The sequence below is a fragment of the Nerophis lumbriciformis genome, linkage group LG04 (assembly GCF_033978685.3).
Source record: "Nerophis lumbriciformis linkage group LG04, RoL_Nlum_v2.1, whole genome shotgun sequence".
In the NCBI taxonomy this organism is placed as follows: Eukaryota; Metazoa; Chordata; class Actinopteri; order Syngnathiformes; family Syngnathidae; genus Nerophis; species Nerophis lumbriciformis.
The window spans coordinates 1,432,501-1,452,294 of NC_084551.2; the positions used below are offsets into that span (position 1 = coordinate 1,432,501).

General features: G+C 41.8%; 1 protein-coding gene across 2 annotated transcripts in view; it reads left to right on the top strand.

Moving 5' to 3' along the window:
* pafah1b3 (platelet-activating factor acetylhydrolase, isoform Ib, gamma subunit) overlaps positions 1 to 19,794 on the top strand; it is a 28,952-nt gene that overhangs the window by 165 nt on the left and 8,993 nt on the right. Inside the window, exons 2-5 of one of the 2 annotated variants that reach the window (XM_061947464.1) lie at positions 231 to 324; positions 12,824 to 12,913; positions 13,002 to 13,118; positions 13,203 to 13,325. In XM_061947464.1, coding sequence (XP_061803448.1) covers positions 244 to 324; positions 12,824 to 12,913; positions 13,002 to 13,118; positions 13,203 to 13,325 — 411 coding nt within the window. In that variant the 5' untranslated portion in view covers positions 231 to 243. Of the gene's footprint in view, positions 1 to 192; positions 325 to 12,823; positions 12,914 to 13,001; positions 13,119 to 13,202; positions 13,326 to 19,794 lie in introns of both variants that reach the window. The other variant, XM_061947456.1, reaches the window with a different exon arrangement.

Below are 19,794 nucleotides of genomic sequence, written 5' to 3' on the forward strand. Positions count from 1 at the left end.
TACATTCTTATTTTTTTGCACAATATGGGCTTTGACTAAATAATAGCTCGCTTGTGACATTTCGTGATTCTCGTTTAACGACCTGCTAATAGACGTATCGCCTTAGAGCCGCTGTCGCTCATTACTAGCTAGCAATGTTAGCATTCATTTAAAACAGTGCATTGTTTACGTGCGTGTTTGTGTCCTTGTTAGAAACAGCCAAAGTCATACGTGCCGGCTTTCAAACGCAGATAGAGCCGAGACATGAGCGCCGAGGAGCGGAACCCAGCTGCCACACCCACCGCCTGCCAGGACACCCAAGGAGATGGACGCTGGATGTCTCTGGTGAGTAACACGACGTCATTTTGGATCTTTTGTTTTTTTGCTGTGACGTCATCGGTGTACTCCTGTCCACAACATTAAGTTCAAGTTAAAGTACCACCAGAGGTGGGTAGAGTAGCCAGAAATTGTACTCAAGTAAGAGTACTGTTACTTTAGAGATTTATTACTCAAGTAAAAGTAAGGAGTAGTCACCCAAATATTTACTTGAGTAAAAGTAAAAAGTATGTTGTGAAAAAACTACTCAAGTACTGAGTAACTGATGAGTAACATACACACACATATCATATATATATATATATATATATATATATACATTGATATATACAGTATATCATTTATATTTATTTATTTTGCCGTTTTTGTTTACATGTTAAAGGTGTTTTAATGAATATACATGCATGTTTAACACATATAGATTCCTTTCTTTCATGAAGACAAGAATATAAGTTGGTGTATTACCTGATTCTGATGACTTGCATTGATTGTAATCAGACAGTAGTGATGATAACGGCCACGTTTTCAAATGGAGGAGAAAAAAAGTTCCTCCTTTCTGTCTAATACCACATGAAAGTGGTGGGTTTTTGGCATCTTATTTGTCCAGCTTCCATATTCGTTTTTATACACTTTACAAGAAATACATTGGCGGCAAACTCCGTAGCTTGCTAGCTTGTTTGCGCTGGCTTTCGGAGACTCTTATTTTGAAAGCGCAGGCGCGATAGAGCGGCACTTTTATTGTGAAGACAGGAACTGTGTAGTCAGTCTTTAGGCTTTTGACGGGATGTACGGTTGAAATAAAAGAGGGTCTTTTTTCCTTCACAATTTTGATTGATTGATTGGAACTTTTATGAGTAGATTGCACAGTACAGTACATATTCCGTACAATTGACCACTAAATGGTAACACCCCAATAAGTTTTTCAACTTGTTTAAGTCAGGTCATGTGACCCTCTGTTTGATTGGTCCAACGTCACCAGTGACTGCATCTGATTGGTGGAATGCAGGCACTATGAAGGTCTGTCTGACAGACCAAAACAAACAAAGCGTACATTAACAGATGGATAAAAATTAGTAGCGAGTAGCGAGCTGAATGTAGATAAAAGTAGCGGAGTAAAAGTAGCGTTTCTTCTCTATAAATATACTCAAGTAAAAGTAAAAGTATGTTGCATTAAAACTACTCTTAGAAGTACAATTTATCCCAAAAGTTACTCAAGTAGATGTAACGGAGTAAATGTAGCGCTCCCCCCCCCCGGGAGGTGAGGGGAGCAGTGAGCAGCAGCGGTGGCCACGCTCGGGAATCACATTCGGTACACCCGAGATTTCTATGGAGTGAAATGACTGCCAAAACTCCACAAACACACAAAAATGTTTTACTCACGCCTAACAATTTGCAAGTGAAAATAAAATGACAAAAAACTTATTTTTCGGAGTATAAGTCGCATTTTTTGGGGGAAATTTATTTGATAAAAGCCAACACCAAGAATAGACATTTGAAAGGCAATTTAGAATAAATAAAGAATAGTGAACAACAGGCTGAATAAGTGTACGTTATATGAGGCATAAATAACCAACTGGTATGTTAACGTAACATATTATGGTAAGAGTCATTCAAATAACTATAACATATAGAACATGCTATACGTTTACCAAACAATCTGTCACTCCTAATCGCTAAATCCCATGAAATCTTATACGTCTAGTCTCTTACGTGAATGACATCAATAATATTATTTGATATTTTACGCTAATGTGTTCATCATTTCACACATAAGTCGCTCCTGAGTATAAGTCGCACCGCCGGCCAAACTATGAAAAAAACTGCGACTTATGTCCGAAAAATACGGTATGTAAAAAAGCTATTTCCAAGTGTAAAAACAATTTCCTTCAATTAAAGAAACGATTGGTAAGTATAAAAACATTTTTTTCCAATTAAAAAACGTATATAACCGTCCATTTTCTTCCGCTTATCCGAGGTCGGGTCGCGGGGGCAGCAGCCTAAGCAGAGAAGCCCAGACTTCCCTCTCCCCAGCCACTTCGTCCAGCTCCCCCCGGGGGATCCCGAGGCGTTCCCAGGCCAGCCTAGAGTCATAGTCTTCCCAATGTGTCCTGGGTCTTCCCCTTGGCCTCCTGCTGGTCGGACGTGCCCTAAACACCTCCCGAGGGAGGCGTTCGGGTGGCATCCTGAGCAGATGCCCGAACCACCTCATCTGGCTCCTCTCCATGTGGAGGAGCAGCGACTTTACTTTGACTTCCTCCCGGATGGCAGAGCTTCTCACCCTATCTCTAAGGGAGAGACCCGCCACCCGGTGGAGGAAACTCATTTCGGCCGCTTGTACCCGTGGTCTTGTCCTTTCGGTCATAACCCAAAGCTCATGACCATAGGTGAGGATGGGAACGTAGATCGACCGGTAAATTGAGAGCTTTGCCTTCCGGCTCAGCTCCTTCTTCACCACAACGGATCGATACAGAGTCCGCATTACTGAAGACGCCGCACCGATCCGCCTGTCGATCTCACGATCCACTCTTCCCTCACTCGTGAGCAAGACTGGCCTCAATGAAATTGACAAGTTCTTGGGTTTTGGGGGAACCTGCTTGTCGTGACGGAGCGGTTGTTGCGGGACACACGACGGACTCTTGGGAGAAGAATGAGTGCCGCGTGCCTGGCGACCCTTTCAGTCCAGGATGTCAAGATATCCACCTATTCGGAATTATGACAACAGTACATCTGCTGATTGGAGTAAGTGTTGCTCTGGTTTGTCCACAAATTGGAAGTTGCCGGCAGTCTTCAAAGTACCCCAAAGCTGCCACAAAGGACTGGAGGATGCGCAAAGAACTGTGGACACTCTTGTGATTTGGATCACATCGGACTGTCTGCCCCGCAGGATGAATTTTGAGGACCAGTCATAGATAATTCAGAGTGAAAAGCAAATTTTATTTTCACTCGCATACAAAACATTCTAACTTGGATTGTTTCCCTGGCTTCGAGACTCTCCCGAAGGACAGTGCGGCGAAGACACAACAACCTCCCTTCTTGTCTCTCATGGACACACACCTGTTGTTGTTGACTTTGGACTTATTGGCTGCACGACACCAAGGCCGCAGAACAGAGACACGCGGCAGGCTTACACACACACACACACACATGCATCCACAAAAACTATACGCCACACACACATACCCAACACCATTGACGCGAATCCCTTAGGGGTGATGAACGGATGGGCAGCGCCTGAAGAGCTGCAGCCTTCCACCGTGGCCCCCACTCCCTCCCCTCTGTTGCTAATCTCGAGATGTACGTTGTAATATGTACAGGTAAAAGCCAGTAAATTAGAATATTTTGAAAAACTTGATTTATTTCAGTAATTGCATTCAAAAGGTGTAACTTGTACATTATATTTATTCATTGCACACAGACTGATGCATTCAAATGTTTATTTCATTAAATTTTGATGATTTGAAGTGGCAACAAATGAAAATCCCAAATTCCGTGTGTCACAAAATTAGAATATTACTTAAGGCTAATACAAAAAAGGGATTTTTAGAAATGTTGGCCAACTGAAAAGTATGAAAATGAAAAATATGAGCATGTACAATACTCAATACTTGGTTGGAGCTCCTTTTGCCTCAATTACTGCGTTAATGCGGCGTGGCATGGAGTCGATGAGTTTCTGGCAGTGCTCAGGTGTTATGAGAGCCCAGGTTGCTCTGATAGTGGCCTTCAACTCTTCTGCGTTTTTGGGTCTGGCATTCTGCATCTTCCTTTTCACAATACCCCACAGATTTTCTATGGGGCTAAGGTCAGGGGAGTTGGCGGGCCAATTTAGAACAGAAATACCATGGTCCGTAAACCAGGCACGGGTAGATTTTGCGCTGTGTGCAGGCGCCAAGTCCTGTTGGAACTTGAAATCTCCATCTCCATAGAGCAGGTCAGCAGCAGGAAGCATGAAGTGCTCTAAAACTTGCTGGTAGATGGCTGCGTTGACCCTGGATCTCAGGAAACAGAGTGGACCGACACCAGCAGATGACATGGCACCCCACACCATCACCCAACCATGCAAATTTTGCATTTCCTTTGGAAATCGAGGTCCCAGAGTCTGTAAGAAGACAGGAGAGGCACAGGATCCACGTTGCCTGAAGTCTAGTGTAAAGTTTCCACCATCAGTGATGGTTTGGGGTGCCATGTCATCTGCTGGTGTCGGTCCACTCTGTTTCCTGAGATCCAGGGTCAACGCAGCCGTCTACCAGCAAGTTTTAGAGCACTTCATGCTTCCTGCTGCTGACCTGCTCTATGGAGATGGAGATTTCAAGTTCCAACAGGACTTGGCGCCTGCACACAGCGCAAAATCTACCCGTGCCTGGTTTACGGACCATGGTATTTCTGTTCTAAATTGGCCCGCCAACTCCCCTGACCTTAGCCCCATAGAAAATCTGTGGGGTATTGTGAAAAGGAAGATGCAGAATGCCAGACCCAAAAACGCAGAAGAGTTGAAGGCCACTATCAGAGCAACCTGGGCTCTCATAACACCTGAGCAGTGCCAGAAACTCATCGACTCCATGCCACGCCGCATTAACGCAGTAATTGAGGCAAAAGGAGCTCCAACCAAGTATTGAGTATTGTACATGCTCATATTTTTCATTTTCATACTTTTCAGTTGGCCAACATTTCTAAAAATCCCTTTTTTGTATTAGCCTTAAGTAATATTCTAATTTTGTGACACACGGAATTTTGGATTTTCATTTGTTGCCACTTCAAATCATCAAAATTAAATGAAATAAACATTTGAATGCATCAGTCTGTGTGCAATGAATAAATATAATGTACAAGTTACACCTTTTGAATGCAATTACTGAAATAAATCAAGTTTTTCAAAATATTCTAATTTACTGGCTTTTACCTGTATATGTGCTTTGCTACGGAGTTTTTTTCCCACTCCAGACAGAGTCTAGATTGTATTTTTTTACTCATCCTTCCCCAAGCGTTGACCTTTTTCCCATCTTTTACGGGGCGCCTTGTGGCGACCCATCAGCGTTCCTGTTCTGTAACCCTGTACACTGTTTGTTTAATCTTGAACGGCTTTGTGCTGAAAACAAAGTTTTGTTGTACTTATATCTAATAGAAATATTTCTCTTCAAGCTAAAACTTTTGGCGGTAACATTGCACTCGGAGCACACGTAATTTGCACTCTACAACAACAGGTGGTGCTGCTGAGTCAATTTAAGGCCGTCAGCGAAAAATAAAGAAGAACAACATAACACGGAGGCATTAATAAATAACATTGCATGATTTACAAGTGCTGCACGTAACTTTAATGTACTAACTTACAGGTTGAGCTTGTTTCCCCTCTCCTGTCTGCCATTTTACACACCACCCTGCTTCTTCTTTATTTTTGGCGGATGGCACTATGCGCAAATAACAGTAGATAGATAGATCTTTATTGTCATTGCAGAAGTACAACAAAACTTTGTTTTCAGCACAAACCGGTTCAAGATTAGACAAACAAACAGTGTACAGGGCCACAAGGCGCCCCGTAAAAGATGGGGAAAAGGTAAAACGCTGGGGAAGGATGAGTAAAAAAAATACAATCTCGACTGGGCTCCTAAGGGGGCCCAGTCTGGAGTGGGGAAAAACCACCATAGCAAAGCACATATACATATTACAACGTACATCTCGAGATATCTAGCAACAGAGGGAAGGGAGTGCGAGGTCATGAGGGTAGGCCGCAGCTCTCAGGCGCTGACCATCCATTCATCACCTCTATGGGATTTTGCGTCGAGGGCGTTGGGTTGGGGGGGTGGGGTGTGTATGTGTGGCGTATATTTTTGTGGTTGCATGTGTGTGTGTAAGCCCGTAGTGTGTCTCTGTTCCGCGGCCTTGATGTTTGTGCAGTCGCTAGTCCAAAGTCAACAACAGGTGTGTCCAGTAGCTCTGGCGGCCTTAAATTGACTTAGAGGCACTACCTGTCGTTGTAAAGTGCGAATTACGTGTGTTCTGAGTGCAAGTGTGTGGATTGCACAGAAGTTGCCAAAAGTTTTAACTTGGAAGAAAAATGATTTTATACTTGCAAATCATTTTTTACCTGCAGAAAATAGTTTTTATCCTTGTGAATCTTTTTTTTTTTAATTGAACAAACAATTTTATAATTGCGGAAAGTTTGTTCATTATTTTTTTAATTTAAGAAAATTGGGCTTGAGTAAAAAAAAAAATATTTCTGGAGTTTTGGCAGTAATTTCACTCCATATATCTCACCTTACTTACGCGGTGCATCCTGTACGCCAGTCAAGAGTTCAATTGGCAAAACATTTTAGGACTGCGGAAGGAAGTACCTGGAGAAACCCGCCCAAGCACGAGGAACACACAAACGGCACACTTGAGACGTTCCAACGAAGATTCAAACCTTCAATCCCTGAACACCTAGGCTGGCGACTTGCTTCACTATCATAACATCTTGAAAGATCATTCGATTGGCTGTTTGATTCGCAAGATTGAGCATGAAAAATATTCTGTATAACAGGAACGTTGTTTATATGTAAGAAGGTAGCAGTGTGCTAAGACACGTGTTTGTCAACAAATGAGTCACTGTCCTGCCTGTGAACACAGATGGTCTATTTAACAGGAGACAATAGTCAAAGATGGTCTTTATAAAAGGAGTGTTGCCTCTGCTGCTGATTTAATAGCAAAACACTGCTTTTATATTTTACACTTTTTGTCAAATAGCCGTTTTTTCCACAGATATTTTTAAAATTGCATACCTGCCAACTTTTGAAATCAGAAAAACCTAGTAGCCGGTAGGTCCAGGACAAAGTCCTGGTGGGGGGTTCGACGCAAAATGATTATTAGCATTCAGACAGGTTAAAATGTTGCTAAAACCATCACTTTTCTATCAGTCACAGTGACTTTTCAAAACAAAAATATTACAGCAAAAATCATATTGGTTGATTGACATGTTTATTCTGTAAGCTAACTTCAATAGTTTGACATTATTTTGACAGTTAATGCCAGTTATCCTGTCAACCTTTCACAAGACTTCAATTTGTTCATTGAAAGTATAAACAGTATAAACACTTTTTACAGTAAACAAATGGTAAAACAGTACTAAACAATTCCAATTAAAAAAAAATTGGTGTCATTATTAACTTTCTGTCCAAGCTTGTATAATCTACTGCCTTGTTCAATTGTAAAAAATATTCTGTGCCTAAAATTCACATTTCTATCACAATTATCATACTGTAAACATGGTAAGCTAACTTCATTAAAATTAATAGTCCTGTCAATAGCATGGAATTACAATTCAAATGTAGTTTTTTTGTAAGCCTTTCAAAATATGAAAAATTAATGAAAATTAATTTAAGCCATCAGACACTTGAAAAGTGGCACATCACATCTCTAATGTAATCATTTGAACTTTTCAACAGAAATAGAACTGCAAAAATATTAAGGACATACTTCTGTATTTTGGTAGTTATGCTGTCAACATTTAACAAGATTTCTTCAACTTGGACTTGAAAGCATAAATAGTATAAACACTTTTAACAGTATAACAGTACTAAACAATTCCAATAGATAACATTGGTGTCATTACCTTTTTGTGGCTAAAATCCGAAAAACGTTGAAAGTTTTCCTCTTGTATCGCTAGCAACGGCATTAGACTTGTGTTTTTTTGTCCCAACGTGGTCTTTTACATCGCTCATTCCTCCGTGTCCGATCGAAAAATCTTGTCTGCACAAGGTGCAATTCGCGTAGTTTTCACCCTTTTTGGAACGGATAATTATTCCCGGATAGGCTTTTGAATATTCTTCACGGAATGACTGCAGTTTTCTTTTCGGTTTAAGACTCGTTTGCGATTTTTCTCCGGCTGATTCCATGATCGTTCGCTCGTTTGGAAACAATGGCAACTGGTGCCTCGTGCTTGGCAGCGGTGCTATAAATAGCCTCGCGCATGGCATTCGGAATGGCTCGACAGGAAGTTACGGGAAGCAGTGTCGATTGTCATTGTTGTTACGCGATTTCGTGAATAAAACTTTAAAAAAAATATTTTTTATAATTAATGAAAAACCGTATTTTTTATCACTGCAACCGTAACCCGGAATAGGTTGATGAAAACCGTACTAATTACGGGAAAACCGGAGTAGTTGGCAGGTATGAAATTGTATTTTCATAACTTCCTAGTACTGTATTTAATGTTTACCCGTTGACATGTATGCTACTTTTATTAGTAGATTGCACAGTACAGTACATAATCCGTACAATTGACTACTAAATAGGGACGGCGTGGCGCAGTGGGAGAGTGGCCGTGCGCAACCCGAGGGTCCCTGGTTCAATCCCCACCTAGTACCAACCTCGTCATGTCCGTTGTGTCCTGAGCAAGACACTTCACCCTTGCTCCTGATGGGTGCTGGTTAGCGCCTTGCATGGCAGCTCCCTCCATCAGTGTGTGAATGTGTGTGTGAATGGGTAAATGTGGAAGTAGTGTCAAAGCGCTTTGAGTACCTTGAAGGTAGAAAAGCGCTATACAAGTACAACCCATTTATCATTTATTTAAATGGTAACACTCGGGTGAAGAGAGGGGCGAAGCTTTCAACCGATCACCACCTGGTGGTGAGTTGGCTGCGATGGTGGGGGAGGATGCCGGACAGACCTGGCAGGCCCAAACGCATTGTGAGGGTTTGCTGGGAACGTCTGGCAGAGTCTCCTGTCAGAGAGAGTTTCAATTCCCACCTCCGGAAGAACTTTGAACATGTCACGAGGGAGGTGCTGGACATTGAGTCCGAGTGGACCATGTTCCGCGCCTCTATTGTCGAGGCGGCTGATTGGAGCTGTGGCCGCAAGGTAGTTGGTGCCTGTCGTGGCGGTAATCCTAGAACCCGTTGGTGGACACCGGCGGTGAGGGATGCCGTCAAGCTGAAGAAGGAGTCCTATTGGGTTCTTTTGGCTCATAGGACTCCTGAGGCAGCGGACAGGTACCGACAGGCCAAGCGGTGTGCGGCTTCAGCGGTTGCGGAGGCAAAAACTCGGACATGGGAGGAGTTCGGGGAAGCCATGGAAAACGACTTACGGACGGCTTCGAAGCGATTCTGGACCACCATCCGCCGCCTCAGGAAGGGGAAGCAGTGCACTATCAACACCGTGTATGGTGAGGATGGTGTTCTGCTGACCTCGACTGCGGATGTTGTGGATCGGTGGAGAGAATACTTCGAAGACCTCCTCAATCCCACCAACACGTCTTCCTATGAGGAAGCAGGGCCTGGGGAATCTGTGGTGGGCTCTTCTATTTCTGGGGCTGAGGTTGCTGAGGTAGTTAGAAAGCTCCTCGGTGGCAAGGCCCCGGGGGTGGATGAGATCCACCCAGAGTTCCTTAAGGCTCTGGATGCTGTGGGGCTGTCTTGGTTGACAAGACTCTGCAGCATCGCGTGGACATCGGGGGCGGTACCTCTGGATTGGCAGACTGGGGTGGTGGTTCCTCTCTTTAAGAAGGGGAACCGGAGGGTGTGTTCTAACTATCGTGGGATCACACTCCTCAGCCTTCCCGGTAAGGTCTATTCAGGTGTACTGGAGAGGAGGCTACGCCGGATAGTCGAACCTCGGATTCAGGAGGAACAGTGTGGTTTTCGTCCTGGTCGTGGAACTGTGGACCAGCTCTATACTCTGGGCAGGGTCCTTGAGGGTGCATGGGAGTTTGCCCAACCAGTCTACATGTGTTTTGTGGACTTGGAGAAGGCATTCGACCGTATCCCTCGGGAAGTCCTGTGGGGAGTGCTCAGAGAGTATGGGGTATCGGACTGTCTGATTTTGGCGGTCCGCTCCCTGTATGATCAGTGTCAGAGCTTGGTCCGCATTGCCGGCAGTAAGTCGGACACGTTTCCAGTGAGGGTTGGACTCCGCCAAGGCTGCCCTTTGTCACCGATTCTGTTCATAACTTTTATGGACAGAATTTCTAGGCGCAGTCAAGGCGTTGAGGGGATCCGGTTTGTTGGCTGCAGGATTAGGTCTCTGCCTTTTGCAGATGATGTGGTCCTGATGGCTTCATCTGGCCAGGATCTCCAGCTCCCGAATAAGTTTTTCAACTTGTTTAAGTCGGGGTCCACGTTAATGAATTCACTACTGCAGTGTTTGTCTTTTCATTCATTTATTTTACGGCCCACCAGGAATATATTTAGAATTGTAATGCCTGTAAATGTAGCTCGCCATATAGTGGTTAGATAGCATCGTAATTCTGATTCTTCTGGTCTGCCAGAGAATAAGAAGACGTAGTCGTGTTGGTGACTTTGTTGCTATATATACAGCATACCTGCCAACTACTCCGGTTTTCCCGTAATTCGTACGGTTTTCATCAACCTATTCCGGGTTACGGTTGCAGTGATAAAAAATACGTTTTTTCATTAATTTAAAAAAAAAAAAGGGTGAAAACTACGCGAATTGCACCTTGTGCAGACAAGATTTTTCGATCGGACACGGAGGAATTAGCGATGTAAAAGACCACGTTGGGACAAAAGAACACAAGTCTAATGCCGTTGCTAGCGATACAAGTGGAAAACTTTCAACGTTTTTCGTCGCCCAAACAGATTCTTTGGATGTGATAAATGCCGAAGTTTTATTTACGGAGGCAATAATTGAGCATGGACTTCCAATCGCACTGGCTGATCACATGGGACAGTTAAATGTTTCTAATGCAACCTTTAAAAATCATTACGCGGTGATCGCGGTCCCAAAAATAAACTTTTCTTGCATGATAATGTCCAGAAAAACTCGCTTTATATTACTATAGAGTCCTTTTAACGAATGAGTTTGATGGTTTATCACAAACCTTAAATGAAATAAGTCCTTTGTTCTCCTGCACCATGCATGCACTTTGGCCTTGCTTCGTGTTTGGTGCGCAATCCTGTCGGCTGTATTTCACAGCACGTCTTTGACAACTTGAAGTGGCATAAAACATTTAAAACAAAGGGGTTATAGGAACAATCACTTTCAGTGTTTTATGCCACTTCAAGTTGTCAAAGACGGTATGCTGGTGCCCGACTGCCACAAGTGGAACAAACATTTGAAACAAAGGGGTTATAGAAACAATCACTTTCAGTGTTTTATGCCACTTCAAGTAAACTTATCATAAAGTTACCATATCATTTTTGCAGTATGATCAATCTGATAGAATACATTTGGATTTTAGCCACAAAAAGGTAATGACACCAATGTTATCTATTGGAATTGTTTAGTACTGTTATACTGTTAAAAGTGTTTATACTATTTATGCTTTTAAGTCCAAGTTGAAGAAATCTTGTTAAATGTTGACAGCATAACTACCAAAATACAGAAGTATGTCCTTAATATTTTTGCAGTGCTATTTCTGTTGAAAAGTTCAAATGATTACATTAGAGATGTGATGTGCCACTTTTCAAGTGTCTGATGGCTTACATTAATTTTCATGAATTTTTCATATTTTGAATTCTTTTGAAAGGCTTACAAAAAACTACATTTGAATTGTAATTCCATGCTATTGACAGGACTATTAATTTGAATGAAGTTAGCTTACCATGTTTACAGTATGATAATTGTGATAGAAATGTGAATTTTAGGCACAGAATATTTTTTACAATTGAACAAGGCAGTAGATTATACAAGCTTGGACAGAAAGTTAATAATGACACCAATTTTTTTTTTAATTGGAATTGTTTAGTACTGTTTTACCATTTGTTTACTGTAAAAAGTGTTTATACTTTCAATTAACAAATTGAAGTCTTGTGAAAGGTTGACAGGATAACTGGCATTAACTGTCAAAATAATTTCAAACTATTAAAGTTAAAGTTAAAGTACCAATGATTGTCACACACACACACTAGGTGTGGCGAGATTATTCTCTGCATTTGACCCATCACCCTTGATCACCCCCTGGGAGGTGAGGGGAACAGTGGGCAGCAGCGGTGGCCGCGCCCGGGAATCATTTTTGGTGATTTAACCCCCAATTCCAACCCTTGATGCTGAGTGCCAAGCAGGGAGGTAATGGGTCCCATTTTTATAGTCTTTGGTATGACTCGGCCGGGATTTGAACTCACAACCTACCGATCTCAGGGCGGACACTCTAACCACTAGGCCACTGAGTAGGTAGCTTACAGAATAAACATGTCAATCAACCCATATGATTTTTGCTGTAATATTTTTGTTTTGAAAAGTCACTGTGACTGATAGAAAAGTGATGGTTTTAGCAACATTTTAACCTGTCTGAATGCTAATAATCATTTTGCGTCGGGGGGGCGAAGCCCTGAACCCTCCACCAGGACTTTGTCCTGGACCTACCGGGGCCTGCGGCCCTTGGACCCTGGCTACTAGGTTTTTCTGATTTCAAAAGTTGGCAGGTATGTATACAGTATAGCAAGCATTCAGGTGACTAGCAACCATTTTAGTGAGTTTCCCTGGTCTAAATAGACAAGTAAAATGAATGCACGTGTCCATAATGTCCTTTCTTGTGATAAAAAGTACTCAAGCTTCTTTTCATTTGTCTTTCGCTTGTGTGCAGCACAATCGCTTTTTGTCCGACAGCAAAGATAAGGAACCCGAAGTCCTCTTCGTTGGAGACTTTCTCGTGCAGCTCATGCATCAGTTTGGCGTAAGAAAGATTCCTTTTTTTGCACTTGCGTATTTATTTCAAACGTGTATTACAGCGCGTCGGCTTGTTTTTTGGGTTTGCGCGGCAGGTATGGCGTGAGCTGTTCTCCCCGCTCCACGCTCTAAATTTCGGCATGGGCGGTGACGCGACGCAGAATGTGATCTGGAGACTGAGCAATGGCGAACTGGACCACATTAGCCCCAAGGTATTTACACACCTCCTCAAATAAAATACAAAGCCGTGGTAGGTCAGCTAAGTGGCACGATATTTTCTTTCCCCTTTCTAAAAGATCGTCGTGCTCTGGGTGGGGACCCAAAATCACGGCCACACCGCCGAGCAGATCTGTGGAGGCATCATGGAAATTGTCCAGGTCGTTAAGAACAAGCTGCCACACGCTCAAACGCTCATTCTTGTAAGTGATCTTCACACATTTTTAGATTATGATTTACTACATACTTGCCAACCTTGAGACCTCCGATTTCGGGAAGGGGAGGGTGGAGGGCGTGGTTGGGGGTGTGGTTAAGAGGGGAGGAGTATATTGACAGCTAGAATTCACCAAGTCAAGTATTTAATACATTTATATATATATATATATATATATATATATATATATATATATATATATCTACATCCTGAAAATATGCAAACAAAACTGTGTTTAGAAAATTGATACTTCAAACTTGCATAAATAAATATTAAGGAATATAAAATAACTTGGCTTCTGAGAGCTTCAAAATGTAATGAATAAAATGCTAAAGTTGTTGATAAACAAGCAATTATTTTAATAATTAAATATGGTCATTTTAAATGAATTATTATGATAAATTAAAATTAATTATTTCAAATATGTTTATCTTAATGTATAATTCTATGGCTGGATGTAATAAGGAGTCAGAAAAAATACAAATAAAAATACAATTAATTTTGATGTTTTTAGCAGAATATAGTACAAATGTATTTAGTTATTTAAAAAAAAATTAATAAATATATTTATTTTTAGGTAAGATAAACATAATTAAAGCTGCAAGCAGCGTTGGTCGGGCCCGCGTATTTGGCAGGTGCTAGTCCTAAGTGTCCCAATACTTTTGTCAAGTTTTAGTCCCAAGTGTCCCAATACTTTTGTCAAGTTGTAGTCTTAAGTGTCCCAATACTTTTGGCCAGTGTAGGTGTCCCAATACTTTTGTCCAGTGGTAGTCCTAAGTGTCCCAATACTTTTGTCCAGTGTTAGTCCTAAGTGTCCCAATACTTTTGTCAAGTAGTTGCCATAAGTGTCCCAATACTTTTGTCAAGTAGTTGCCATAAGTGTCCCAATACTTTTGTCCAGTGTAAGTGTCCCAATACTTTTGTCCAGTTTTCGTCCTAAGTGTCGCAATACTTTTGTTCAGTGGTATTCGTAAGTGTCCCAATACTTTTGTTCAGTTTTCGTCATAAGTGTCCCAATACTTTTGTCTACTTGTAGTCCGAATTGTCCCAATACTTTTGTTTAGTGTACCTACCTTGTCTGCATTGTGTGGGGACGCTGGTGCTTCCTGCTTTTAAGCAGCCTTCTTGAAAAAACAGCAGCATCAGCGCAGCGGCTCTTTGAAGTGTCATCAAATCAAAACCGGAGCCGGTATTAAAACTCTTTCGATAACTTTTAATCAAAAGGGTTTCATCTCTCTCCTGTGTTAGTTTGAAGCCGAAACGACAAACACGCTCAGAGGAGATAATGTTTGAAGAAAGGTGACCGGTTTTTACAAAAATGTTGTGTTGAAGGGGGAATAGCAAACTTCCTGTAGATTTTTGCTGGGGGTTGTCAATTTATGAAATGTAGGTCTAAGTCAGACCTACGGAGAGGTTTTTGTTTCATGTCTCTCCGACCTTCCCAGTGGGAGTTACAGGCAGTTTTGTAATTGTATTCTTCCGAGGAGCAGTTTTTTCTCCGTTTTATTCAGAAATTGCTCTAGAGCGCAATTTTTAAATTTGGGGTTAGGTTTTTTTATTAGATCGCAATTTTTGCCAGTCCTGATGTGTGCGTTCAGTTTGGTGAGTTTGTTAAGGGGGTCAAATTACAGCTCAAAGAGGCAAAAGTTACTGTTTTTACTCAAATTTAGTGTTGAAGGGGGAATAGCTAACTTCCTGTAGATTTTTGGCCAAGGAAATAAATTAATTAAATTTAAGTCTAAGTAAGACCTACATAGAGGTTTTTGTTTCATGTCTCTACAACATTCGTACTGGGAGTTATAAGCAGTTTTCTTTCTAGGGGTTTTGGGGTTTGGTTTTTTGATAAAAGGTTTTGCCGTATATTACTGATGTGTGTGTAAAATTTGGTGAGTTTTGAAGCATGCTAAGGGGGTCAAATTACAGCGCAAAGTTGCGGAAGAATAATAATAATAAAACCTTACAAATTCAATAGGTCCTTATGTCCCATTGCATAAGGACTCCCTTTGGGAGTCCTTATACAATGGGCCATGCGGGCCCTAATAATACAATTTGTCTCTAGTCTGGATGATTTAGTTCTTGTCACCCTGTTGTCCTCCCGTCGTGAAAAAAGGCTGTCCTCACTCAGGTCCTCATGGAGCTGGAGGGGGCGTGGCCTCCAGCTCCGGCTGAAAATCGGGAGATTTTCGTGAGAATATTTGTCCCGGGAGGTTTTAGGGAGAGGCGCTGAATTTCGCGAGTCTCCCGTAAAATTCGGGAGGGTTGGCAAGTATGATTTACTATCATATTTGTTTTAGATTTAATCAGAGGTGGGTAGAGTAGCCAGAAATTGTACTGAAGTAAAAGTAATGTTACTTTTGAGATTTATTACTCAAGTAAAAGTAAGGAGTAGTCACCCAAATATATACTTGAGTAATAGTAAAAAGTATGTTGTGAAAAAACTACTACCGTATTTTCCGCACTATAAGCCGCGCCTAAAAACCACAAATTTTCACAAAAGCTGACAGTGCGGCTTATAACCCGGTGCGCCTTATATATGGATTAATATAAATATTTATTTTCATAAAGTTTCGGTCTCGCAACTACGGTAAACAGCCGCCATCTTTTTTCCCCGTAGAAGAGGAAGCGCTTCTTCTTCTATGGTAAGCAACTGCCAAGGTAAGCACCCGGCCCCGTAGAAGAGGAAGCGCTTCTTCTTCTACGGTAAGCAACCACCCGCCCCCGTAGAAGAAGAAGCGCGCGGGTATTACGTTTCATTTCCTTTGTGTGTTTACATCTTTAAAGACCACAAAATGGCTCCTACTAAGCGACACGCGTATAACGCAGAATTTAAACTTAAGGCAATAAGTCATGCCGAAGAGAGCAGAGAGCAGCAAGCAGAAGTGTCAGCACCATCACTATTCGAATGAAGGCAACAGCGCTAGCAAGCGAACTTCACCTTGATGATTTTAAAGGTGGTGCTTCTTGGTGTTTCCGGTTCATGAAAAGACGCAATCTCTCCATCCGCACACGGACTACTATTTCACAGCAACTGCCTAAAGACTTTCAAGAAAAGCTGGCTACTTTCCGTGCATATTGTAAAAACAAGATAGCTGAAAAAAAGATCCGGCCAGAGAACATTATCAACATGGACGAGGTTCCACTGACTTTTGATATTCCTGTGAACCGCACTGTGGATACAACGGGAGCACGTACGGTGAATATTCGCACCACAGGGAATGAGAAGTCATCCTTCACTGTGGTTCTAACTTGCCATGCTAATGGTCAGAAACTTCCACCCATGGTGATATTCAAAAGGAAGACCTTGCCAAAAGAGACCTTTCCAGCCGGCGTCATCATAAAAGCTAACTCGAAGGGATGGATGGATGAAGAAAAGATGAGCGAGTGGTTAAGGTAAGTTTACGCGAAGAGGCCGGGTGGCTTTTTTCACGCAGCTCCGTCCATGTTGATATACGACTCCATGCGCGCCCACATCACGCTGGTTTTTAATATATTATTAAAGTTTGACTGACCTATCTGACTGTTTTTTTGACATTCCTTTAGCGCAGTTAGATGCGGCTTATAACACGGGGCGGCTTATAGGTGGACAAAGTTTTGAAATATGCCGTTCATTGAAGGCGCGGCTTATAACCCAGGGCGGCTTATGGTGCGGAAAATACGGTAAGTAAACAGGGACATACAGTTGATAGACAGTTGCGATAGCCAATCAGATCACAAGTTGGTGTCAGTAAGGCCTTCTAGATAGCCTCACGTTGAACGTGACATTTACGCGTCCTGTGATTGGATACTCATCGGGACCGTTAACGGATGAATTTTTAGAACACATACAGTTGATAGACAGTTGTGATAGCCAATCAGATCACAAGTTGTTGACAGTCGCCTATGTAAGTAGACATCAGGCTGGTAAAATAATTATAATGAAACTTTTTCAAAACAGGTTACAGGTTCGCAAAGCTTTCTCTGGTTGCATGGAGATGGCCTGAAACGTATTTTCTAAAATTGATTCTCAGTAAAAAATAAATACAATTAAAGTGAAATAATTTTTTGAAAATCGATTTTTGTAAATTAAGAATCAATTTAGATTTGGGATGAATAAGAACAGCGATTTGTATGTCCATCCATTTTTTGTGCAGCCCTATTTTTTGTATATTTTTGTGTGTTGATTACAAATTAGTAGAAATAGAAAGACTAATTCTACGATAAAAACTATAACATTTATAAATACATACCTTTTTAAATTAAACTGCAGCTATTTCCAGTATAAATTAATTTATTATACATTTTTTTATGATTTTCGGTGTTATAACTTTGTCATTCCAAAGTGAATATCCATTCACAAGTTGCAATTTAGCAGGAAGTGTTGCGCCTTAGCCAGACCGGGATAGCAGAGAAGGAGAACAAAACGTTGATTAGGTGGCAGATACAGTGGGGCAAAAAAGTATTTAGTCAGCCAGCGATTGTGCAAGTTCTCCCACTTAAAATGATGACAGAGGTCTGTAATTTTCATCATAGGTACACTTCAACTGTGAGAGACAGAATGTGAAAAAAAATCCAGGAAATCACATTGTAGGAATTTTGAAGAATTTATTTGTAAATTATGGTGGAAAATAAGTATTTGGTCACTTCAAACAAGGAAGATCTCTGGCTCTCACAGACCTGTAACTTCTTCTTTAAGAAGCTCTTCTGTCCTCCACTCGTTACCTGTATTAATGGCACCTGTTTGAACTGGTTATCTGTATAAAAGACACCTGTCCACAGCCTCAAACAGTCAGACTCCAAACTCCACTATGGCCAAGACCAAAGAGCTGTCGAAGGACACCAGGAAAATAATTGAAGACCTGCACCAGACTGTGAAGAGTGAATCTACAATAGGTAAGCAGCTTGGTGTGAAAAAATCAACTGTGGGAGCAATTATCAGAAAATAGAAGACATACAAGACCACTGATAATCTCCCTCGATCTGGGGCTCCACGCAAGATCTCATCCCGTGGGGTCAAAATGATCATGAGAACGGTGAGCAAAAATCCCAGAACCACACGGGGGGACCTGGTGAATGACCTGCAGAGAGCTGGGACCAAAATAACAAAGGTTACCATCAGTAACACACTACGCCGACAGGGAATCAAATCCTGCAGTGCCAGACGTGTCCCCCTGCTTAAGCCAGTGCATGTCCAGGCCCCTCTGAAGTTTGCCAGAGAGCACATGGATGATACAGCAGAGGATTGGGAGAATGTCATGTGGTCAGATGAAACCAAAATATAACTTTTTGGTATAAACTCAACTCGTCGTGTTTGGAGGAAGAAGAATACTGAGTTGCATCCCAAGAACACCATACCTACTGTGAAGCATGGGTGTGGAAACATCATGCTTTGGGGCTGTTTTTCTGCCAAGGGGACAGGCCGACTGATCCGTGTTAAGGAAAGAATGAATGGGGCCATGTATCGTGAGATTTTGAGCCAAAACCTCCTTCCATCAGTGAGAGCTTTGAAGATGAAACGTGGCTGGGTCTTCCAGCATGACAATGATCCCAAACACACCGCCCGGGCAACGAAGGAGTGGCTCCGTAAGAAGCATTTGAAAGTCCTGGAGTGGCCTAGCCAGTCTCCAGACCTCAACCCCATAGACAATCTGTGGAGGGAGTTGAAAGTCCGTGTTGCTCGGCGACAGCCTCAAAACATCACTGCTCTCGAGAAGATCTGCATGGAGGAATGGGCCAAAATACCAGCTACTGTGTGTGCAAACCTGGTAAAGACCTATAGTAATCGTTTGACCTCTGTTATTGCCAACAAAGGTTATATTACAAAGTATTGAGTTGAATTTTTGTTATTGACCAAATACTTATTTTCCACCATAATTTACAAATAAATTATTTAAAAATCCTACAATGTGAATTCCTGGATTTTTTTTTCACATTCTGTCTCTCACAGTTGAAGTGTACCTATGATGAAAATTACAGACCTCTGTCATCATTTTAAGTAGGAGAACTTGCACAATTGGTGGCTGACTAAATACTTTTTTGCCCCACTGTATATATTTGCAGGGCCATTTTCAAGAAGGATATTTCAAGAGAAACTACATCTTGTGAGACGATGTCGGCCAACCCCGTAAGCTAGCTCAGCTGTTCTGGCGATGAAATGGGGAAACGCTCGCCGTTTCCACTCGAATATGTCGACGACGAGGGGTACCACTGGCTTGTACGACGTCGAATAGGTCCTGTAAATTGTCAGTTCAAATATTTTATTTTTTCACTTTTAATATGTGTTTTTGCAATTTTAATATTGACAGTACCACGTAAAATATGTTTCAATTGCTGATGCGTTTTAATTGAAAATAACCTGTTCTGTACACTGTTGATGTGTAAATGTGTTCCTGTATAGTACCGTATTTGTCGGAGAATAAGTCGCATTTTTGGGGGGAAATGTATTTGATAAAAGCCAACAGCAAGAATAGACATTTGAAAGG